At 38.9% G+C, this 25,799-nt stretch overlaps 1 protein-coding gene across 1 annotated transcript; it reads right to left on the reverse strand.

Moving 5' to 3' along the window:
• Nucleotides 1–7,432: 7,432 nt before the first annotated feature.
• On the reverse strand, nucleotides 7,433–25,588 carry rb1cc1 (RB1-inducible coiled-coil 1). The gene is made up of 23 exons (XM_049598917.1): nucleotides 25,246–25,588; nucleotides 24,087–24,219; nucleotides 23,868–23,994; nucleotides 23,595–23,765; nucleotides 23,220–23,422; nucleotides 22,587–23,007; nucleotides 22,307–22,477; nucleotides 22,042–22,226; nucleotides 21,697–21,883; nucleotides 20,829–20,910; nucleotides 20,636–20,700; nucleotides 20,428–20,531; nucleotides 19,391–19,517; nucleotides 16,718–18,645; nucleotides 15,635–15,821; nucleotides 13,060–13,168; nucleotides 12,540–12,831; nucleotides 9,912–9,963; nucleotides 9,763–9,810; nucleotides 9,293–9,351; nucleotides 8,959–9,086; nucleotides 8,611–8,681; nucleotides 7,433–8,341 (listed from the first exon to the last, which is right to left on the reverse strand). Exons 2-23 carry the CDS (start codon nucleotides 24,155–24,157, stop codon nucleotides 8,264–8,266), a joined length of 4,866 nt encoding a protein of 1,621 aa, XP_049454874.1. The 5' UTR covers nucleotides 24,158–24,219; nucleotides 25,246–25,588; the 3' UTR covers nucleotides 7,433–8,263.
• Between the last annotated feature and the right edge of the window lie 211 nt (nucleotides 25,589–25,799).

The raw sequence follows: 25,799 nt of genomic DNA on the forward strand, positions 1-25,799 counted from the left end.
AAGAAAAACGCTGTCCATTCAAAACAGACAGCATAACTCTTTTCAGAGAGGGGGGACCGTGAACAAACGAGGCCATGTCCTGAGCTGCAGTCAGTTTCCCGTCAGGCCTGCACAGTGCACGGTGAGGGCCGCAGGGACTGGGACTGGCTGACACCACACTCACGGGCAACAGAACAACTTTTGTGCACACTATCATCCTCTGGAGTTTTTTTTTTTCCTCTCTACCCAAATTGGACAAGTGTGCTGTTTGGTTTGCAGCTTGCTTTACCTCAGCCACTTTGCTCTTACTTCATAAACATATTGACAAACTAATCCTTTTTGCAAACTAATTTCATAGCTACATTATACTCTTTAAATGGCATTATAATTATCATAATGATAAAACATTGCACATAGCTAACAAAACATATGCACACAAGCAAACACCCAGACAATACAAATTAAGCACAATTATAACTCTGGCAAAATGTATAGCTTTTTTAATTTGCTACTGTGCTCACTGACAGAAATTCTGATGCTAACTAGCTTACACAGGCTTAAAAATTAGCTAAATGACGTTCCAGCTAGCTTAACAACGCTATGCTGCTAACTAGCTTAATTTAACTTGAACTAAACTAGTCAACTCAAGAATCGTTGTAACCAGATCGGTTAAATAAAGCCTAACAAGTCAGAAAAAGGCTGTTTTAACGTATCCAACTTCTTAAAAAAATGCAGGTATTAGAAATAGAACAATTAGCGAGGGTCGACTCAAGCACCAGGCTAAATTAGCTAGCATAGCAGACAATGTTAGAAATAATTGAAATGCTTTGCTAACTCTTGTTAACTCTTTTACATATTTCTCTGGTATAATTTATTTTATAATATTCTAACAAGCAGCAGATTAAAGGGTACAGTCTTAGCTGCAAATTTGTAATTAAAGTCATATTGTGCATTTGTGCGAACCAGCCCCATCCCAGAGTTGGTTGCAACACGTTTTGGGGTTGGCTGGCACAATGTTAAAATGCTATAGTCACAAAAATGAAGCAGACAGTAGAAAGAATTTGAACATTTAGTTCAAACACAACCAGAAAACATGAATATTTAATACAGTAGCTGTTCATTTTTAAATGCAAACATTTTTAAGCAATGTAGCCTATTGGTAGAAATGTCTGGTTACTTTTGCTAATGACCATTCAAAACAATAGTAATTAGCTAACCATATAAGCAATATTTTTATTCTTTTAAAATTACTTTAACCTCTCAAAAATTCTGTTAGGCTATAGTTACAACTCTTAATTTTACAATTGTTTGGCACATTTGCCAGCCAACCCCCAAACCCCGCTAAAATTTGACCCAATTTTTTTGATGAAATTATGTTAGCCATGTTAACCATCACTCACCACAGACTTTGAAATACTATTTCAAAATATAGCTGATTCCTTCGTCTATTAACTAGAAGCAACACATTTCTAATATCTCTGTCTAACGCCGTTTTGTAATAACTTTGGTTTACAGACCACTTTTTTACTTTTGATACTATGAAAAATAAATGTTACCCTCAAAGCAAACATTTTAATGTTACATTTCTGTTTCTGTGACCTTTTAAGTACCAGAAAATCGCTGTGTGCCAACCAAACCCAGTCTCCCCTACAACATTTTTATACAATTGATAAGAAAATGCCATTATGTTAAAATAAAAAAAGAAAAAAAAGAAAAACATCCCCAGCTTCTTTTTTAATGCTAGCAGGCTAAATTAGCTAACGCAGCACACAACATGCTAAAGCTATAAAAAAATGTCATTATATTGATTCAAAAGCACGGAGACAATAATGTAGCCTAGCCTAACGTTAGCTATTTGCCGTAGCATAGCAACTCCACAAAACTGAATGTTCGTACGACCCAGTTTGGGTTTGTAATAATTTGCAAAATAGGCTACGTTTTATAGGCAAACACAACCTCTGCATCGAGCGCTCAAAGGTCACATTCAAAACACGTTTCATGAGGAATTTAATTGTTTTAAACGGTCAAGCTTTCTCGTTGTCTTTGAGGACCTGTCTTACTGTGGATGCTACGTATATGCTATATATGAATTTGCATTTGTTGTGAGTGTTATGTGACAGCTAGTTTTGGCCTGTAAAATAGACAACGCATTTGTTTGTTTAATAATGGTAATAAAAAAAATAAAAAAAAAACTAGCATGACGACCAGGAATCACAGTAAGATTTCTGTAAAGTAGACAGGTGTGAGATGTTGCATAATTTCATGAACACAGACTATTTTTACACCTGGTTGAGTGTTTTAAATCCTAAAAACTGCCGAAGGTGTCTGAAGGATATCATGGGAGCTTCATCTAGCTTCTCTAGAGTCCTGGAAAAGCGATTTTGAGAGAGAACAGAATGTACCATATTCTTGACCCGTCTGCCTCAGATGCTTGCTGTATATGGAACTGAATACTGGACGTGAATTGTATCATTCTCTGTGTCAACTTGTTAGATGGCAGTTGCTGTAGTGGAGTGGTGAGAGCGGCACATATGCATTATAGGAGAAAATTGTGAAATGACAGATTCCGGGTGTGATACTGAGGGAATGACTAACTAATAGGAGGGGTGCTCCAGGCTGTTAGCTTTGAAAAGCAGTTTGCACATTACTTTATCTTGTCAATCAGATTCCTGGAATGGAAGAGGTGACTGATAACTTGAATTAATTATTTTCTTATTGCATGCATGTGTTAATTCATGTTAATTTATGTCCCTTACAGGCCCAAGCCAGAATATCCAGAGTAAAGCGCCACCTCTGGCACCCAGATCACCACACCACTCTCTTTGCATATATTTATATCAAATGAAAGACTTTTTTTAATCCTGTTGGAACAAGGACTGACTGCCAAATTTGATTTTTAAATGTACTTTTAAGCTTTTCATGGTTTACGTTTGCATTTCTTCTTAACAAGTGAACAACATGGAGCAGTATTTACGGCTATGATGGGATTTGAAAGTTCCAGATTATTTATTATAAGTAAATCCTACCCCTTAAAACATACCCTTTTCTTACAAGCACAGTTAAATAATGTAGCACGGGGTCAACACTCACAAGGCGTACCCTCTGTATTTTTTTAATTTTATATGTGGCTACTTTTTTTTTTAATTAAGTAGTGCGTAATTTAAAGCAACGTTTACATTCATAAATATATCTTCTTTACCGTGTTGGTTAAAAAACAAAAGCAGCGGCAGCTCTGTAGAATACACAGAGCGTACTTTAAACAATTGCATTTCACTAAACATCTTTAAACATTTTGACAAATTTAACTTCCCCTGAACACAGAGGATAAGAGGAAAAACATTTCTCTGATGAGAACAGAAACAGCAAGAAGTTCTAACAAGGAAAAGCCTGCCAGGTGGCGAACTGGCTGCACCAACAGAACGCACAATCTGTCTGCTTCTCCTTCCAAACCATTGACAGCTGCCATCACCAGCCTTGCACACTCGCACTCAGTGGCTCCTCAGCTCCCTGCCCATCCCTCTTTAGTGTTTCCTGCTAACCTCAGAGACAGGGTCACCTGGCCCCCTAGTTGCCCGTCTGTGGGGCCCTGCTGGCCCCCTGGAGACCTGCCTGCATGGGGATGCATGGCTAACAGAGGTCTAGCAAATCCTCTTTAATATGCAAACCAAGGGGCTATTCCTTTGACCTGAGACCATAGCTTTTCTAACAGTGAAATCCAAAAATATTCAAGTGATGTACAACGATGAGATTTGATGAGCAGTTTTTGATCTGCTGGTTATTTGATATTGAATATTATCAGAGGCAAACAGTGGCACAATCAGGCATTTTCCTCAACCAGGTAGGTTATTCCGGTTTAATTAAAGTAATAAGCGGCTTGATTGAATTAGATGATGTTCGACTCGACCTATTTGAAAAAATAATAATCTGCAGTTTGAACATTTTGGTAAAATTGGAACAGCATTTCTCCACAGAGTAAAACCTAAGCACACAGATGCACAGAGGCTAAACTGAAGAGTGTTCCACAAAGCTAGCATTGCAACTGGGCTAAAAATAAAACCTGGCAAAGTTATTCTGATCCCTTATTGGTCCCATAGTTTGATTTCACATTTAGCATTTGCATTCCCCTCCGCATAAACATTTCATTCTTCCCCTCCTGCAGTACAATGAGACTTGAGTGACTTTGGCAGCAGATTTTGGATCGGTGCTCCTGAATCCACCAGTGTATGTTATCAGCAGGTAAACAAGCTTTCGAACAAAGCCATAATGGAACTGCAAGCGGCATAAAGAGGCTCATCTCAAAAGCTATACAACCCATCAAAGCTGGTGTCATTTCCTCAACACTGCACTGCAGCTGGAAAATGCATGGCTGTTAGTTACAGTTTAAATCGCCTGTCTATTTTCAGACACTTCAGAACTATTTGTATTGATTATTTACTTGTCAGTAAGCAGCCAGATTACCAAAATAAGACAACAGATTTTAATGTTTACTGGATTCTTTTTCCGTTTTGTTCTGTGGTAGGAAATCAAAAACTGTGTCATGCACTAAATTAACGGGATTTGCACTATAGGGTATTTGAATAATTATTTTCCTACTGAAAATGAAATAGTTCTGTCTATATTTGGAAGGATTACTGATGGCATTGAACTTAATGTGAAAATAATTTGCCCTTTAAATATGTAGTTTAGTTATATCCTACACTTCCTGCTCACCAGATGCAATCTTGTTAACCACACGCCTGGATGCTTGTCACCAAACTTTCCACATATTTGCCTTTTGGGTACAGCTCAGATGCACAACTAAACCTACGCACTCTCCTCCCAGTGAGTGGAGAAGCCTCAAAGCTTTCCTTTCATATGCTGCATTATCTCTTTGGCGGTAATTATCCATAAAACTATGCCATCAGATGGTGATGATTTCCAATATGAACCCAATAAATGTGTTTAAAATTTGAATTATCATATTTATGTGGATATGTGTTACTAATAGTGATTATGTTCGTCATGTGGGTAGAAAATCAACCATCCTTATATTGCGCATTCTCACATATTTCTCAGACATTTCATCACACATTTAATCTGCCCCTGTCTAAGATTTTCTACTGAACCTGTAGTCAAGGCAGAGAGGGGACAATAACGGATGAGATTATGAAGCATGTCTGTTAAAGCATGTCTGTTTGATCATCATTCTGTTTAGGTGAAGTTCTCTTCTTGGTCTCTTCAGTCCCTGACAGCAGATATATAACCTAATCTCTTTCCCTAACCCTTTTCTTAGGCATGAATAGGGTGGAAATGTGATGGCATTAAGTCGATTTACTCCTTGGTTTGCAGTTTCAGCCTTAATGCCTCTTGGCTCTTCTTCAACACACTCGTTCCATTTAGATTTCGAAAATATAAATGTTATGTTAAGGCTTCCCTATTTATTTTCATTTATCCATCATTTGAAGTTCATGCATATATTTACTCTGCGAATAATGCTTGTTTATTTGCAGCTCCGTCTATCTAGTATAGTGTCAGAGATATTGGGAAATCAAATACAACTTGTGTATTATCTTCAAATACAGGGGATATCAGTGACAAAGGGCGAGATCTGAGACTGCATGGCATTCTTTGCGAGTTGTCTCTGACATCGTTTTGATATTTCACGTTTACTCGTCTAAACCTTAATTTAGTGCCTCCAGCATATGTTGACATGCAAAGAAAAGCCATTATGATGTGTCTTTGGATTTCAGCTGATGGCATTTGAAAGCTGCATTAATATACCTGTCCTTATACAATTACTGGAGTATGTGTGTGATGCATTTATGCTTGCGTACATAAGAAACTTCAGGTTGCCTTTTAACTTTTTTTGCACGATACTGATAGAAGAGATTAATTTGAATTAACTCGTGTATGAAGATATGTTGCTAGTAATCAGTATAAAGTTAAATTTAAAATTTTAGTGAGGCTTTTCCTCATGAATTAGATCATTCCAAGGATTCAACACACAGTAACATTATTTTTAATATTTACAACAACAAAAACAAATTAAAGAAAATAGTCTGCATGATGGTCTGTTTAATAGTGTATAATTTATTGTTTTGTCCATTAAAAGTATTTCTATGGTAAACATACTTGCAAAATTTGTATTTTCTTTTAAAGGCTTTTTTTAAAATTTAATTTGCGCGATATGTTTCAGTGTCTGTGTATCCACACGTTACTATATGTATGTATAGGTTTCTGTTTTTGATCATCTGATTTTTTTTTGCCATATAATTTTGTTTAATTTCCTTATTGGGCACTTTATAATCTCTATGTTTGATCTTCTACATGAAATTAACTTAATTATTATTTATTATAAGACACTCAACAGAGGACTGTAACATACTGTTTTTTTAAATAACACTATTGCTACTTTTCCTGTTAAATTAAATGTGAAATTCCTGTTGAAATAAATACCACAGAACAAAAACGGAGATGCACACCACGTTGTAAGTTGCCATGCATACTGCCTAACAACAGCCAATTATATGATACAATACTAAAGATAAGTAGTCAAGTGTTATAGAAAGAAGTTTGACAGCAAGTCAAAGGCAGTTTTAATGGTGGAACTAGCTAGAGACTACACATGGCAATGTTAAATCCCATTCAGCCTGATGAGAGTGACTCCCAGCAGCACTGAGCTCAGTGGGGGGTTGTAAACATTTACACTAAGAGCCTGTCCAGTGCACATGGTTGGTGCTTGCCAGCCACCTCGGTATCGAATGTTGTGTTGCATATTTTGTCATTCAGGCCTGTCCCGAAATTGTAGGAATCACACCATCAATTTATGAAGGAGCCATCCAAATGTGACAACAGGCTTATGCTAAATGGAGAAAATAGAGCTAAACATTGTTAAAACACCCCTAGACCCACATGGTAGAGAGTGCTCGGCGGAGAGCTGCTATGCTCCCCGCTGTGAACTGGGAAAGTGATGTTGGTGGGCTTCCTTCTCCATGAGGGCCGCATCGTTCTTGGGCCCCGATTTGAAGCCTTTTTGAAGTCTGTTTCCTGCAGCAGCGTGCCAACATTAATGTTTCCACAAAAGCAAAAATGCTAAATCAAATGAATACACTATACTGTGCTATTCCACGTTGACTCCTGAATCCCCCAGAAAATATTAAAAGCATCATTAAAAAGCTATTTATCATATATGCACTAAAAGTCACTATTATTTGTATTTTATTTAATAGTAACAAGCTGTAATAAAATGGTTTCTCGTTAGTTAATACAGAAATCTCAGCAGACGAGAGTGTCTTGGTGAAAAATACCAAATATCTGCTGGTGTAGTAAATTAGTTTTTATCCGTGAACCAGGAAAACTTTTCACCCCCTAATGATTGTAACGGTGAGCTCGGAAGCATCATGTACATTTCTTAGCATCACACATAATTCCAAAATACAGACAACAATAACTGGGCATGATAAAAACAGCAGAATATGTTTGGGATCAATCCTTTATTGTTTCAAAACTCTATCTTTTACAATACAGTCATTTATTGTTACATGTGTGATCTGATGGATAATGTACAATGTCGTCCGATAATGAAACACAGTCACAAAGTATTCCTTTCTACATATCAATATTCTATGATAGTGAGAAGTTTGTGCTGATATATTTACTTAGTTCTGACAGCTCAATTAACTTCCCTTTTCAAATCAACAAAAGCATTGTTTTTGAAAGTGCATTTCAAGGATTGCAAAGACGACTGTTTCCATCAGTCAGCCATAATGTACATTTCAGTATTGACAGAGGGCCACACTGCTTTGTGAGTAACAAACAGCATTAACTACATTTCCAACTACAACATTTATCTGGATAAGTAAATCAAAGAAAATATATCAATATGCATGCCATGAACATTCCTCCATAAACATTTATAATAAATGTATATTTTTTATTTAATTATGTTGATAATGACACAGTATTTTCCACAAAAGGACAAATGCTGATAATGAGAACTAATATTTAACATCCAAATTTTGTTCAATTTTACACACAGGTCAAATGGCATAATGCCACAGTGTATAGGGCGATGCCCTAATAAAGTTAATAGCATTTGGTCCACAATAACAAATCTGGGTTTAAAAGAAAACAAAAAAATGTGGTAGCAGGTGGGATATTGAACTCAAACTGAAAATAGCATGATGACTATCTTAATTCTCTCTGTTTTTAAGGTCTTTCAATTTTCAAGTTATGAATTATGATGTGAAGTTTCTGTTCAAAAATTAAGCAATATAAATATACATTTTAGCTCATTACTTGGCTATTATACTTTTCTGTTCCATGGAACAGCTTTCACTCTGTAGAACTTGGTTCCTAAAGGAACCTTGAACCTGTTCTGGGCCTGGAGGAAGAAAAGAGACAAGAAAATAAAGCTTCGTTAGACAGACAGAAGGTTCACACTGTGCATACATGAACATTACAGCATCACTGACATGGATCAGTTTAACACATCACAAATAAATACATCTAAACCCAGTGTGGAAATTTTAACTAAAAAATAATAATCACAGCACCATATTTAATTTATGTCCACTGTACACTGGTTCTTGAATATTAATTAAAGGCACAAAAAAACAAAAAACAGATTAAAACTTTTGGCAAATGCTGTACCTTTTTTGCTTGGCAATATTCCTTCTCCATCACCTTTCCAAGTACCCACGGCCGTCTTGAGGTCCCTGATGCTGAACAATAAAAACAATTCGACTCATTAAAAACAAAAACTCACCCAACACTCAGTTCACCACACATGAATGCTTGTGCGTAACATAAAACCCAAAATGAAAGCTGCAGTCAAAATAAACCATAAACCAGTTTTTTGAGAACACCTGTACATAAAGTATCTTTGTTATAGATCCACTCATGCCTGATTTATGAAATCTAATAACCAATTACCACTGTTACGTATTTATTTAATTACAGTTCTCATCATGGTCACAAAACATTTGGGCAATAGCTGACCTGGTTTGAGGTCCAGTGCAGTGAGAGACTCTGAGTGGAGGAAGTAGAGGGTGGGACCAACTGTGAACAGCACGTAGTTGTCATGCCTTTCATCCAGGATGATTAGAACCAAATCGCCTACCTGGAAACTGAAAAAGAGACACACAAAGACACAAAGGGATGATGACACCGACTTCCGCAAAATGATAATCACAAAAGACAACACATTAAGTAATTATACAATAATGTGTATAATTACACCGCATGTAATGATGGTCAGAGTTTTAGATAAAAACAAAAACAGCTAAAACACAAAAATCACAACAGTACAACGCTTTGTTTTTTATTCACTTACTCTCTGATGGCGATTTTGTCTGAATGCCGTGACGACACAGACGACATGCTTTGAGACATCTACAAAGAGAGGGATTAGGGCAACGTTACACGTGTTACACTGAATGGTTAACAACACTGGCTACAGACTTCTAACATTTTGGGCATCTGCTAGAAATAGGTGTAGTAATTAGTATGAGCACTTTTACCCTGACATTATACTCTATCCTTTGTGAATTATGTAAAGTCAGGGCTGATTAGAATAAAATATTAAAACACAAAAGTACTTTTTTAATATGTATATTTGTATACATGTTTTTGTTTTGCGCATTTCACTAAAATTCATCCCTCTGCACATTCTAATGACACTGTTCCTGAAAATTCATTTCTCTTCTCTGAGCTCTTTGGCCTCCTGGGTCAGGATTTTACTCTTTGATGCTACTGCCACCTAGTGGAGCAGGTGCTACATAGCCCACAGAGATAATAACTGACCAGTCTTTGACTGAGGCGCTTGTTTTCTTCTTCCTTCATGTGTAAAGTCTGAAACATACATCACATCGATTAAAAAGAGGACAGACATCCAGAAACACAGCGTCTTATGCTCTCAAATTCAATGTGATAGATAGCGTTTGTGTATTTACCCTCTCAAGCAGGAGTATCCGCTGTTTCTCCTCTGACATCAAGATGTTGTCACTACAAGAGAGAACATCAGATTATTGATTAATGACCTTCAAGACATGCCATTATGTAGAAATGTTATACTGTTGAAACAGCTTAATAGTTCTCAATCTTAATTAGTTATAAATGGAAAACTTACACTGTCTGATCCTAGCCTGCCTTCCTTCCACTGTCAAATGTCCTTTCTCTCCATCCATTTTTTGGATAATTTAAACAATGGTCTGTTAATTCCTTCTTCAAAAATGTAAAGGCAGCTTTCTGTCAGCGACTGGCAACCAGTATCATGTCGTCATAACTGATACTGTGTATAAACGCAGCCACTGTTAGGTCTGCTGTAAGTTTGTTAATGGTATACTGCAAATAACAAATGTGCAAAGAATACTATATCACATTTTTCTTAAAGTACAGCAATCTAAATAAGCTCATATTCCAATTATTACAGTTCCAGATAATAGCTGGGCACGTTAAAGTGACACAATGATATGTATTAGTTTCTTGTAAAAGCAAAAGTGTTGGGATGCAAAAAAAACCCAACATATTCTTAACCTCTGAAAGAACGAAGTACGCCTATAGTACAATTTTCAAATTTGTTTTAACTGTTGGTAGATCAAGCAAAATGACACATTAGATAATGGCAGCATATTATTACAAGAGAACTCCCCTGCACTGAAGACTGATTGCTGTAATTCAGTGGCATTCACCTTTGATTGTACACATACAGTAAGTTATCAGTCATTATGGCTACCTGATGACTGTCAGCTTTCTGCAGTTATCAAATCTCTTTAACATCATGTAAACAACACAATATCCTCTGTCATGTAAGGAGGAAAAGAAACCTGGTTCAGCAGAGCTACATTTCTGCTGAAGACCTGATATCTTGACTAGGTATAAAGATTGACAGATGTGACAGTTTTCTACAGAGATGTGCATGTACATGACGAACACAAGAAACTTAAAAGTTTTGCAGTGAGAGCAGTGGAGAGATCAAAAATGGTGTGTATTTGCATCAAAATATTTTAGGTGAAAACAAAAAAGTGTGTTTCAAGTTATCATTATAAAGTAAATGTTAATTGCACAAAATAGCAGCTTTAAATTAATGACACCATCAGCGTTTAAACCTGTCCCTGTAAGACTCACTTTCACTATGCAGTTCTGTCTGTCACCATGTACACCCTGTGTTCCTAGTTACATACATTTTAATTTTACCGTCAGTATGTACTGCAGCTGCCCTGACAAAGTACATACTGTTGTGTGGAATGTGTGTACAAACGGGACATACTACTTCGTCATAACGCTGCACTTTGACCCTCTTACTCATGTATCTGTTGCAGTCCGAAGTGTGAAATTCGAAGCAGAAAGAAAAAGCTTACGATCTGGAATGCACAAGATCTTAACGTTAACGCCATTCATCGAATTCGCCAGTAGTTTTAACTTTCAGGGATATCTGCATACATTATAGATTCTAACATGTTCTATTCATTAAAGATAAACTTTACTTGCATTCCTCTGTCATAGTGATGTCGTTTTGCTGTTGGTTATCTTTGTGATTATTTTGTTCACTTAAACAACTCCTCTTCTTATTATTACAATCTATTCCACTGGTCATCACTTGAATGCGCCGTCATCCGCCATCGCGGCCTCTGTCAGCTGAGCTATAATCTATCTGTGGTCGATGCCATGTATCTTCTGCTGCGCAGAGGATTGTGGGTCAGAATGGCCAGAGAAGCATGCTGGCTTGCGTACTGCAAAATGTGACTGGATGCAGTAGAACATCCCGTAGTTCTGGCATACTGCATTTGACATACTGTGTATTGGGAGAACTAAATCTTTTTCTGGCATACTATTTACTATGGTAGTATGGGTATTGGAACGCAAGGGCAATCTCCCAGGAAAGTGAAAGCTTGATTTACAGCACAAAGCAAGTGCAACCCAAACAGGAAGAGGATAGCGCTTTCCCCTGTAGCTATCCCCAGTTACCAAAGAGTGTCAATGTAAGATCTTTGTAACTACAATCCCCACGTGCTGAAATGACGGATGGTGGAACAACTAAAGTAACTGTGGAAACTGGTAGTTGCAGAGCAATTTGGTTGTCTTTGAGACAGCTGCACTGTCTAGAACGCGAATGGGAACGCTAGAACACTAACATAAACCAAAACTTAAATCTAAATAACTCAATTTCTACAGCTGAACAGTGAGCTATCTATAAAATTCAGACACACACACACATAGTAAGGAAAACCTGTGTGCTTCTCTATAAACAGACTGTCCTCTCTGTGAACTGTAGAAATGCTCTGACCTAAAAAGAAAATCCTTTTTTTGGTTTTAGCGTCACACACTACACTACTAAACAGGTCTCTTATATATAATTTAGTTTACTTATAATGTGCCAATCTTGGTTAATTAGGTGTGGAGACGGGACAAGTGCGTGTCAGCACAGGCCTTAAAACAGATAAAGGCGTTGCCCTAACCTGATTTCTTCCCAGTGACCTGGTTTCTTGTGTGCAAACATGTAACAGTAAACTATATCACAATCACTACAATATATCTGAAAGTATCAACAAAACAATGTTTATTTGCGAGGAGATGCTTACTGGACGGTCACCATGCTGGCTTCCACTGCTGAATCAACCTGTTCGTCTTCTCGAATGGCTGCCACAGAGGCCAGTCTGTCGGTGTCAGCCATGGGCTCAGAGGAAAAAGCCCCAGCAACAGGCAGAGCTCTCGCTGCTGCTCCAGCTTCTGTGATCTCCTGAGCTGAGGGGTTAGGAGTGAAGAAGGCAGAGGAAACCAGTGCGGTGCTGCGCAGGCGGTTAAGCTCTTCTTCCAAGTGCTTCTTCTCCTGCATGACACTGGCTCGGTCCTCAGAAAGTGTCTCTATCAGAGCTGCAGTAAGTTCATATAAATAAGGGCCACTGACAGGCAGAACATGCTTATTTTCACATAAAACCCTAAAGAATTTTCTTTCTTGAAATATGGCAGTAAGAAGTAGAGTCCAATGATTAGCTTTAACATTAACATAACATGAGCAGCATGTTTTAAAGACAGTTTGCAGCAATGACTTCTTTCATTAGACATAAATTGATAACCCTCATCAGTATATGCAGCACCAACCTTTGTCCTTCTCCTGCTGTTGAGTAACTTTCCGCAGCTTCTCTGTGAGCTCATTGATGATCTGCTCCTTCTTCAGCTTCTCTCGGGTTAGAACAGTGTTGAAATTAGTCTACAGAAGAGATGAGAGAAGAGTTTGAACAAGGTTAACAGCCATTTTGGTCACAACAGAGAATTTACACCAAAGCACAAATGATTTGCTAAGTTTGAATAATAATAATAATGCAGATCAGCCTGCAGCCGTGGGAGTTACAATTGTTTTTTGGATTTTTATTAATCCATTTGATTTTTTGTATTGTTCCATGTCTGATCTTTTCGCCATTTATTGTACCTGGCAAATAAAAAAAACAACATGAAACATAATTATGTGGGCTCAAATGTTATTTCAAATTACAGTAAGTACAGATTAATTATGTAATATTTTTTTTTGCAAAACAAAAGTCTTATCAGCTTAAACTATGAAGGGTGGTGTAACAGAGGGAGGTCCAATATCTCCATAACAGAGATTCAGAGAAATATTTGTAATCAATGACTGACAAAAAAAACTTAATGAATAGCATTACTAAGCAATTTGTTAAAACTTAAGAACTTTCTGCTGCCTCTTGAGGATCTTTAGGTGTAAAGAGATCAGACGGATCGAGATCAGTGCCAAACAAGTGATGAAGATTGATCTGTTGATGTGTAGGGCTTAAACACCTTCTTTCTATCGTTTTATCAATCAAAAAAATAACAAAAGATGGACTTTGATGACGTTGTGAAGTAGTGTGAGATAAACAACCACTGCTGCCGATGAAAATCTATGTGACATGACTGGCAGAAATCATGTTTACTGATGTGGAAATGTATTCGTTTTTGGTAACACTTTACTTGAAGGTATCTACATAAGAGTGACATGACACTGTCATAACTATGACATGACACGGTCATGAACCTGTCATGAACATTATGTACATGTCATAAATGTTTATGACTGCTATCATTACGTGTCAATCGGTTTTTGTAATGACAAGTTGACATTGTTTGGGTTGTCTTGATTATGACAACTTGACATTAATCAAAGTGACATTACCAGAAGTTGTCTTTGTCATGACAAGTTGACATTAAATTTGTTTGGGATGTCCTTATTATGACAACATGACATTAACCAGGATGACATTACCAGAAGATGTCTTTATGTTAATGTCAACTTGTCATGACAAAGACAACTTCTGGTAATGTCACTTTGATTAATGTCAAGTTGTCATAATCAAGACAACCCAAACAATGTCAACTTGTCATTACAAAAAATGACACTTAATGACAGCAGTCATAAACGTTTATGACATGTACATAATGTTTATGACAAGTTCATGACAGTGTCATGTCACCCTTATGTAGATACCTTCAAGTAAAGTGTTACCGTTTTTTTTTTTTACTTTACACTTACTCACATTCACCCTCTCTTTATGTATCATTATGTTCTATGGATTACTGTAAATTTATTATGTTGATTTGTCCTGCACACACGACATCTATTGCACGTCTGTCTGTCCTGGAAGAGGGATCCCTCCTCAGTTGCTCTTCCTGAGGTTTCTACTGTTTTTTTCCCTGTTAAAGGGGTTTTTTGGGGAGTTTTTCCTTATCTGCTGTAGGGATCCAACGACAGAGGGATCTCATATGCTGAAAAGCCCTCTGAGGCAAATTGTGATTCATGATATTGGGCTTTATACATAAAATTGAATTGAACTGAATTTATTCATGTTGTGGCATTTCATTCTAATCAAACAGTCAAGCTAACGGTAGCTAATGCTGACTCTCAAACTTATCATATGGTGTTCAACTTGTTTCTTCAGAAGTTAAAGCAACTAGAGAGGGTTACAGGGACATCACGCCTTTGACAGACGACCAAATGAAACACATTACCTTGAATAAAATTACAGATTTTTATGGATTTAAAGTTGTTGGAAAGGTTTGTGATAATCTAAGTACATAACTCAACAAAATATACAATGCATATCAAATTGTTTTTATACAGGTGGCCAAGAGTGAAAGTGTCAGTAACTTTTAAAAGTTAAAGATTTTACAAAGTAAGTGCTGTTATGTAGTTAACCTTAGTTACACTCAGTTGCCTGTTATTAGGTACACCCTTTTCACCAGCCCTGCGACACAGCCTACCTTCATGAACTTAAGTCATTTTAGAGACTTTACGGTGCTGTTGGATTGTATTGCATTAAACCTAAAGGTGTTTTGAATATTTAGTCCATCTTCATTGATATGAACAGGATTGATACCATATTAGCTCAATGTCCACCTCTATCTGTTGCAGAGCTTTGTGGATCTTCAGGTATTTTGCAGTGCACTCACAACTAAAATGTGAACAGTCACTAGCTGCATCTCCTGTGTGCAATGCAGCTGGAAATTCAGTGCTGATTAAGTTTAAAGCAGTCTACGATTATTAGGAACAATATATCATCAGCTATGGCAAATATCTACTCTAAACTGTTTTGCAGTGAAATAAGAGAAAGGATTAGTAACCACTACACTTTAACATCGTGAGACAAAGCACTTCCCCGGCAATTTACAGCCCAAAAATACAAACCTGCTGCTCTGCGATTAGTGATGTCTTGAGGTTCTGCATCTCCTCATTCTTCCTCTTCTCCAGGAGGTCCATCTGGGACTGCAGGGAGGCCCTCTCCTGCTGCAGCCGCTCCTGTAGTGCCGAGTCCAGAGACAGAGGTGTTCCGGCATCTGCACGCCCCTCAGCTTGCAGCGACAACCCCTCATTGCTGAAAGGCACACAATACTCTTTAATTCTTAGAAGGAATTACGAGGACATACAAGCACACAGAGACAAAGAATACTAAAGGGGACCTATTATGCTTTTTTCCTTATTTTCCGTTACAGTGTTGGATGTTCATATTAAATGTGGCCAAAGTTTCCAATAACAAAAGTAAAAGTATGTAAAAACCTCAGGCTTCAGATCGTTCTGAATATTGTTTCCAATGTTTTTTCTACTTCAGTTTTTTCTGACGTCATCTGGTGATGTCTTTATATGGTCATCGGCTCCAGGCTCTATGATCTAGCCTACGCTGCTATATGTAGCTACATACTAAACTCAGGGAAACTTCCAAATGGTGTTAATTTATCCCCAATTTCTGATCAGATTCCTGCTGGAACATGTCTAGCTGTGTTTAGAAGCTTATATTGGTGAGTTCTTTCATGGTAGAAAGTAACGCTATACTCTGTTACAGTCATTTTGCAACTGCAACAATGGTGCAGAGACACAGAAACGCTGATCAATCAGAGCGGACTGGGCTTTTTCGGGAGGGAGGCTTAAAGAGACAGGTGCTAGGTGTTTCAGACACAGGGTGAGTACAGGTCTTACAGCATGAAAAGTCTGAGAAAAATAGTGAAAAAAAGTGTTTTTTGAACTTTAAAGGATGTAAACATGTTCTAGTAGAAACCCAAAACACAAGTATGAACCTAGAAATGAGCTTAATAGGTCCCTTCAACAGTTCATTCTCAATTAACAGTTAACTAGATTATTGATCTGACCCCAGATGTTGTTTCAGTGTCATTTTAAATGTAAGCAGATTAAATTTACTACAGTCATCTTATCTTAAAAAGAACAAACCAAAGCTATATTTATATATGTCCTGTGTCATTGTGATCTAACATTTACCTTCCTGAGGACTGTCTCTCCTGAAGCTCTTTCTCAAGTTGTCTAATTTTGTCTAAGAGTCTCTTCTCCATGTCCTCCTTCTGCTGCTCTAACTCTTTAAAGGCATCTGGTGATGCAACCTTAGAGGCCTCTTCTTTTTCTAAATCTTTCTCGACTGCTTGTCTGTCCTGCTCTAGTTTTTTGGAGAGCAGGTCATTTTCTGCCTGCAAATTGCTGATAACAGTCCTCAACTCTTGCTCCAGTTCCTGGAAACTCCTGAACTGTGTTTCTTTTTCTTCGCTTAGAGCCGACGACTGCTGGTCAAATTCCTGCTTGAGTTTCTGCTGCTGCTCAGCATGGTTCCTCTCAGCATCCTGGGCTTGCCGCTGCAATGAGGAGAGCTCATTGCGTAACAAAATAGTCTCCTCCTCGTGTCTGTCCACCAGCTCTGAGATGCAGTGATCCTTCTCAATCCTCATGAGAGTCCTCAGCTCTGCTAGGTCAACTTCATACTCCTCATTTTTTACATGAAGCTGTTTTTTGATATCTGCCAGCTCATCGCCAAGGACTTTGGTTGCAGCCTCTACCTGGGATTTAACAGCCTCAGCCTGCTGCATCTTGGCCTCCTCAAATAGGAGCCTGATCTCTTCTGTCTCTGACTCTTTGAGGGCTAGCTCCACCTCTACTTTGCACCGGAGTTCAGCGAGCTCAGTAACACGAGCCTCCATGTCCTTAATTTGGTTGTCCTTCTCTTTAAGTGCAGTGGCATGTTGATCAGCTGCCTCACATAACTTTGCACTTTTTTCAGCAGCCAGATGTTCCAGAGCCTCCTGGTGATCCTTGGTAAGGGTCTCCAGTTTTGCCTTGTGTTCCTGCTTCAGTTTCTCCTCCATCTCCTTTAGGTGGGACTGCTCAACAACCTCCAGCTCCTGCCGGATCTTCTGCTGGCTACGTTCAATCTCAAAGTGCAGATTCTCAAGCTGGCTGGTCAGAGAGTCTCTAGAAGCCGAGAGCGTCTTGATCTCTTCAGTTTGATCACTGATCATCTGCTCCAGGTTTTTGATTCTATCCGTCTGGTTACTCTCTGTTTCAGTCCATCGCTCTTTCTCATTCTCAAGCTGAGTCAGTTCTTTCTCCTTGCGCTCCATAAGGCCTTCCAGCTCGAGCATCGCATGCTGGACATCTTTGACGATATTCTGGTTTACTTGGTTTTCCTCTGTTAGTGTCTGAACCTGCTTCTCAAGCTCTTGCCGAAGGGAGAGAAGCTCACTTTGATGCTGCTCCTTCAGTTCCAGTTCGTGGGTCTGGCAGATGTTGTCCACAATGTTGCGCACCTCTGTGGTCATATTCCTCAAAACAAAGCCAAAGTCATGTTGTTCTTTTAATACCAGGCCTCTCAAGTGATAGAGGTCATCCTTTACACTTCTGAAATTGGAATGAGACTCCTCTGCAGCAGACCGGTACTTATCAATAACTTGTTTGAGGACAGTGATCCTCGAGTTCTCCCTCTCTAGTATTGTGGTATCCTGCATACGCTTGTTGTCAATAGCGTTAATGACTGAAGAGTACAGCGACTCCACCATCATTTCAGGGCTGATAGGGTCACTGATGGGGTTTGGAGAGGTCAAGTTCTCTTCAATCACAAACTCATTGACAGCAGACATGAAGTCAGATTCAGGGCTCTCCGCTAGAGAATCCAAGTCAAGCGAGCCCTGCTGTAGGACTGGATCCATGTTCGGGTGGCCAATGGTTTCAAAGTCAAATGTTTGCGCATCTATGCTGTCTGGGGATAAGTCCTCTAGAGGAGCTGGGACGGGAACATGTAGTGGCTGGCAGCTCGGTCCCTGAAGGCTGAGAGAGGGAGGGGTTTTGGAGGACCTCGGTGTTGTAGTCTCAGGTATGCTTCCGGACTGTGGGGTCAACAAGGTTGATCTCTGACTACAGGATACCTGCAAAGACAGAACAAATGAAAGGAGAGGGAGAGAATGAAATATTTATTACACCCTTATCTTGACTAATTCTAGACTAAATCTAAATTTCCGCTTACTAACTAGAAAAACTAGATCTCCACCAGCCAGCAGAGCTGATCGCAGCCATTCTTGATATTGTACGCTGCCCAGCTGCACCCTGTAGAATTGTCCCACCCAGCTCCCTTACAGTCAAGATGTCAGCAAAGATAACAATATCATTTTTTCTTTATGTAATATTCAGTGGATCAGAACATATTGGAAATTGAGTGAATCTGCAGATGCTCCAGTTCAAAATAAAACCAAACTTTTATTTGGATGTCAGATTATGAGCGATAATGAAGGCCAAAATATAGCCTGCAACAGACAGCTTACTTATTGTTCTCAGCCGAGACCATTTCCAGAAATGCCTTTTGCTCTTTACTTTTGCTAAGTAATGCTGATGACTTGTGACTCCTACGAGCCGGTTAAGAGAGGCGAGGAGTCGGCAGTCAATGACTGTATAAAACAGTAAATAACCAAAACCACAAGTGATCCCTGAGCATACAGTCACTATTGTACACACAAAATATTAGGCTGATTGGTCCAGTAAAGTGTGAGATTAGCTGCAGACAGACACATACACACATGCAAGCTTACCCCCAACTAAACACATGATCCCCTCCAGGCTTACGCCAAGTTGAGATAAAATAACACAAATAATGGTTCATAATGAACCTGTCATTACCCTTTGTTCACTTAGCAGGTCAGTAATAGTTTGGGACATCTCATCCACACTCTGTGCAGCTTGGACCAGCTGGTGAAGCGTGTCTACGTGGCGATGTAAGGGCTCGAAGTCACACATTGTGGGAACCCTGCAGAAAAAAATATTAGAAATCACATTGAGGACAGAATCGAGACTACCAGAAGATTTCTAAGAGATCTTTCAGTGCTGACAGCCTCGGGCAGAAAGTCTTCGTTAGTGCTATAATGGTTGGGACTCAGGCCAGTTTCCACACCACAGGATCAGGCTTCAAAACAATCAATAAAAATGTATAAATAAATGCAGTAATTTAGAGCTTTAAAATCAACAGCCTGAACATCTCGTGTTTAATGTATGGTCTCCTGCACATCTGTGCGCCCCAGCCCTTCCTTATCAAACATACTCAGTGCTGTTGGATTACTTGTGTAGAGCTGCAAAGATTAGTTGATAGATCAATTGGTCAATTAAAAGAAAATAAAATGGCAACTATTTTGGTCACTGAAATATAATTTGCTCGTTTCATGCCGCTTAAATGGGAGAATTTTATGCTTTTTTTAATCATACAAGATAATAAACTGAATTGCTTTAGATTTTTGGACCATGAGTTGGATAAAACATGCCATTTGAAGTTGTAAATCTGGGCTCTAGGAACACATGGTATATTTACTATTTTCAAACATTTTTTTGACAAAATGATTAATCAAGAATATAATTAGCAGATTAATTGATAATGAAAATAACCATTAGATGTATATGTAAACTTGTGAGACATTTGAAAACAAGATCAGGAGTCTTTCAAGTTGTTTGTTGTGTTCATTGACAAAGCATGTTTGGTTATTTTTCTACAGAAAACACATCAGTTACCATAAATGGACTTGATTTGATTAATTTGATTCAGAAATGGACACAAACTTCCACATGTATGTTTTCACTGGCCACATCTTGGGCTAGTTCTGGCAGTGTTACGAATACTGATAAGGTTATATCTAAAGCCATTTTAATAACTGAGGACAGTGACTTACATAAGGAAAGGCTGCACCTCTACAGGACAACAAGATTTCAAGTACTGCAGGTCATCAAGTGAGATGTCTGGAAGTTCGTCGTCAAACCTTCTGGGCTTTCGTGTCTGTAAACAATAATAAGCAGAGCAGAAAAAAGACCTCTTAAAATACAGAGGAAACAATATACACAAAAACAGCTTGGTCAAAATGCTCTTCAGTTGTAACTTACACAAAATGATGTTGGAGGCCATGAATCAAGTCCTCTAAACAAACGATTTCTGAGGAAAGACTTCCCTGAAAGGAAATAAGTGAATACATCAAAACTCCGATCTCGTTTGGAATCTATGTGTTATATCAAAAGCACATTGAGCTCCGCAGTGACAACCCAAATGTCGTCAGCTGAGTTTTCAAAAGACACTTACTAAAGAGTTTCCCAAAGGATTCCCTTTTGAACTTCTCAGCCTCATAGAGTCGTTTCCCATCCTTCACAAGTGCGTAGGCCCACTGAAAAGATTGATAGTAAAGATATTACAACAACAAAGTAATATTTGTGTGCCTGACAATGTCAAAGAAGGAGATCAGGAAACTGCTTAAGACACTGTTTAGGAAAAATAGAAAGTGAAAGCAAAGAAGCGCAACAGAAGTGGCTTCCTGTAAAAATCAAAAATCAAATATGAGCAAAATCACTTCCATTGTTGGCTTCCAACTATTTCTCACTCTTACTGTGTATTTAGACACAGCAATACAAAGAGGTAGGACAGCAGTCATTATCAGTTGAAGCGTAATATATATGCAGGTGCCCTCAGCAAAGATTTACAGAGCTACTAAAGCCTTAGTCTTTAGCCTTATGCTAATGCTATGGGAGCGGCCACCAATAGCGCAACTTCCAAACAGCACAGCTGTATACTCCTAGTCCTCCATGAGCCTGCTAAATAGGATGCCCCACATTAACGGGCATAAAGACCAGTTCCATTTCAAAAAGATACAAGACCACAGTGTCCGTTTATTTTGCCAGCTCAAGCGCCTGTTGTTAGGAATGTTAGATATTACATGGTAAAAATGCTGAAAAGCAAGTATTCCCTCCAAAACACACAAATAAACAAAGAGAAAAAAAGATTAGAATGAACTTAATTATCAAGCATCAGCAAACAACATAATAGGCCTGTTCTCTCTTCATAACAGTGGCAAAGTCAGAGAGCAGTTTGAGCTAAATATGTAAATTATGTGCTCAGCGCTAAACACACTGTCTAAAAGCATGATTACTGTCCAATAATGACGTTCTGCACTGACCTCTCTGTAGTGGCGCATGAACATTTTTCTCCTGACAACTTCAACAACCGCCAAACAGTACATCTGGGGCACAGTACTAAGGGCCTCCACCACCCTCACTCTTTCTATTAGCTCCGTCAGAAGTCTGAGTAGTGCCTGAAGCTTCTCCCCATCCTGGTCTGCATGAAGCATCACGTAGCAGCACCATCTAATGAAAAATAATTAAAGTTACAAACATGATCTTTAATTTGGCATTTTTAAAAACCAGGAAGTCTTAAGTCAGTCACATAAGCTTATAGCACTATGTACAGAAACCAGTGGGTTGTTAAACAAGCACAATGGGGAAGAAGTGGTTTTCAGTTTTACTTGAGTCGGACTTGAAGGTTGTTTGCAAGTTCTTGTTTGGCAGTGGTGCACTTCTTTTTGATGTCTAGCAGCTTCCTGTGGTTGTTCAGCATGATCATCAGCTGGTTGGTGTGACTCAGACACAAGTCAGGCAGAACAGATGTATCCTTCAGGTTTTCGGCCCGCTTCTGATTGGCCAAAAATCCCTGCAGGAGATAACATGTGAGCACAATTCATAAAAAAAAATCAAAGAGAGAGTAACTTAATAGTGTTTTACTTGACGTACCTGAGCAAGTTCTTTCTGTTCATTCACCAACTTCTTACAGCTTGCAATCATTTGGTCTAGAGCGTACAACCTGTCCTCAAGCCCCTTGATGGCTTTCATGTTTTGATTATCTAGCTTGGCAATTGTATCACGACAATCTGCCAGGAAGGGCTGAATAATCCGAGGGTCAAGCTGAAAGAAACAACATTTCAGTCAAGGCTCGTGAGATTTTCCACTACAATTCATGACTACATATTTAGAGCACTGTTTTGACGTGTCTATTTATACATCTGTGACTCACCCTATTGATGGAGTCGAAGCATTTCCTCACAACCGATTCCACATCATTGGGTCGGTCTTGCACGTTGATCCAGTCTAACAGTGTGACATTGAAGGAGGGCTGGTTGGCGAGCTCTGGAGCATCATCATCATCATCTAATAGCGCAGCTCTCAGCCCACCACTGTCAGTCATTTCATTTGTTTCCTGATCTCCAGTTGACTCACATGTGGCCGTCCCCGGAGCAGAGAAGGATGCTGATGACTTGGAGGGCTTCTGTGCATCAGTAGCGCAGAGAACAGAGTCAGTGGACTTCTCTTCTTCTGTCTCATCTGAATCCTTCCCTGGGGTGGAGCTGGACTTCTCTATGCTCTCTCTATAACTGTGTCTGGTCAGACATTCCAGCAGAGGTATCCTCGCCATGACAGACACTGATGTCCCTAACCTGCAACCATAACAAAAGCAAGACATCAAGTTCATCAGGTTAATTTCCTTTTAGCAGGAATATATTACAACTCGGATTTATTTACTGGTATTTCAGTTATTTAACTGAGCTAATATTTTGATTAAATAATTAGTTACCGTGTCAGAGAAGGCAACATGCAGATATAAGCATACAGTACTTTGTATTATTATGTCATCGACACCAATACTTACTTTGAAAGTTTGACTTTAATTTCTTCCAGGTCATGTTGATAGTTTGCGTATGAAGTGTCAAATTTCACAAGCAACTTCTGATAAGACAGAGTGCAGTCATCCAGATTAGCCATAATAGCAGCCCAGCCTTGGTGTTGAAGGTGTTCATCGTGAACCAATCGTTCACAGAAAGAGCAAAGTTTCTTGGCAACTTCAAACATTTCCTGAAGAGACAAAAAATAAAGACAACACAAGTTAGGGTCATTTCATAGTTAATGGATTACTTACACCTATTTTATGTGTTAGGCTCACAGTGACAAGCAAACATCCCAACACACTTTCTTGGGCCAGAGATGCCCCAGTGAAAGGCAGCTTAAGAAAGAAAAAGACAACTACCAGAGCAAGTTGTGTTCGCGAGGCAACAGTGTGAAAGACAGCTGGCATCAGTAGAGACTCCTCCACCTTAACCTGAATCTCACTCTCAATGGAGAAGGTGGTTTTAGGGATTGTTGGATCCCGGTCACACAAGATCATCTCTTTGTTGAACAGGAATATGGGGTTGGTTTCCTAAAGAGCAACAGTCAAACATAGGTAATCAGTACATCACAAATGCAACCTGTATATCCACAAGGCAAATACAAAACACACTAATAAATTGTAGAAACTTACAGTGCCAGCACTGTAGCTGCAGACACGTCTCTCTGCAGCCATACATTCCCCTCCATTGACAACAAGGACTTGATGTTGAATTGCAATCTTATATTTGGCTTGGATGGCATGTTTAAGCTCCAGTACACTGAGACAAAGAAAGAACATATTTAGGTCACAATAGCTAAGATGTACTGACCACTATTCCTGACTACTATCAGTAAAATGCCTGCTTCTTACGTTTGGACAGCAAGATCGGTGTCAAATGTCAATGTGCTGCCATTGTTGACCTGGAACACATACAACTTCATGTTGAATCTCCCAGAGTTCTTCGCATTTGCCTGTCTTGCTCATTTATTCATTCAAGGCCACCCTGTGAAAAAATAACACACACATGAACATGATTTGGCTAGTAATCTCAAGTTTTACATTTAATTTAGTTTAACTTACTATTACTAAATAAGATCTGCTGAGGTGATGCTTTCGTTAACTCAAACTACAATGCCATAAAGCCACTTGATTACTACCTGTTGTATGTATGTATAATTACGTGTAAGGACACTATTATCATAGCCTGTGCCGGTACATGATTTATGACATAATCTTTAAGTAAGGGCAATATATCATCCCCTTTCACCCAAACGTGTAAGGCCCTTTATCTTGTCTACTGAATAACTAGCTTGGAAGCTGAGTCACCATGTCGTTTGTAACTGGACACTGTCATATTTATATTATGTAAGAAGTCACTAAATATGCTGGTCTGATGTAAGACAAAGGCAAACTTTCAAAACTGCCTGAAGAAGTAAACAGTTAACATAGCTGACGTTTAGCGGTGAACCAGAAGGCTACATTGGTAATACACCAAGTTAAACATACAACAAAGGACAGCTAGCGCCAACTACCCACTAACTGTTAACTGTTGTTAGCATGACAACATGAAACACCTTACCCGCTAAGCTGCTATCACAGACTATGTGACTGTTAGTTAACGTTAGCTCGTTGCCGTAATTAACTGTCCCTCTGCGGGCCTCTTAACATTAAGGGTTAACGATACCGGAGTACAAATGTTTACTGTTTAAAGGACTGAGAACACTGGCCGTTAACGTTGCTATTAACCTCGAGGACTCCGGTTAGTCATGGTTACAGTGCCAATTTAACAAGGGGCCACCAGCAGCTGCTAGCAAGCTAGCTAGTCAATAACAACCCGCTGACTGCGCTAACTGGCTATTAGCTAACACAGCTGTCAAGACAGCGCAAGATAGTGATTTCTAACGTCGCTGAATTTGACAGATGTAATAAGATTAGCCTAAATAGCCAACATCCCCTGCTAAGACGTATATTTGTATAAGGATGGGATTCCACATTGAATTAATTTAATAAGTGATTTCGCTGGCCTTACCTCACTTTGCTCGCATCTCCCCGTTCTTGGTCTCCACCTCGCACAGGCGAGTTGGTTAGCTAACAAGCTAGCGACCAGGCTAGCTAGCTAACCCGTTTTGGCTTGGCATACATAGAGCTAGCTTAGCAAGCCACTCAGCTAACGTTAGCTAGACTAAACTACACTAGAATAGCTGACAACCATAGCTGGTTGCACGGATTAACCATGGTGCTGTAAAAGAAACGTCTAATTTGGCGAACTCAAGCGGAGATGGTGTAGCACACGGACAAAACCACCAGTTGTTTATCTCAGGTAGCTAACTACGCTAGCACCCTCTCAGTAGCTCTGTCTGTTTTGTTGTTGTCATCTGTTGATGGGCGGATCGTAAACGATCCGTTCAAATGCGATTCAACTGAAAGCCAGCATGTTGCAAGCTAGGCTCACTTAATACTTGTATATATTTTTAAAGCTCATACTGTATTGTTAATTCTGAATTCATATGCTTATGCCTAGTTTTAAAACTGTGTTTATCATTAGGCTAAACATACAAACTATAGTAACTTAGTTAAATTGTT

The sequence above is a fragment of the Epinephelus fuscoguttatus genome, linkage group LG15, assembly GCF_011397635.1.
Source record: "Epinephelus fuscoguttatus linkage group LG15, E.fuscoguttatus.final_Chr_v1".
Lineage (NCBI taxonomy): Eukaryota > Metazoa > Chordata > Actinopteri > Perciformes > Serranidae > Epinephelus > Epinephelus fuscoguttatus.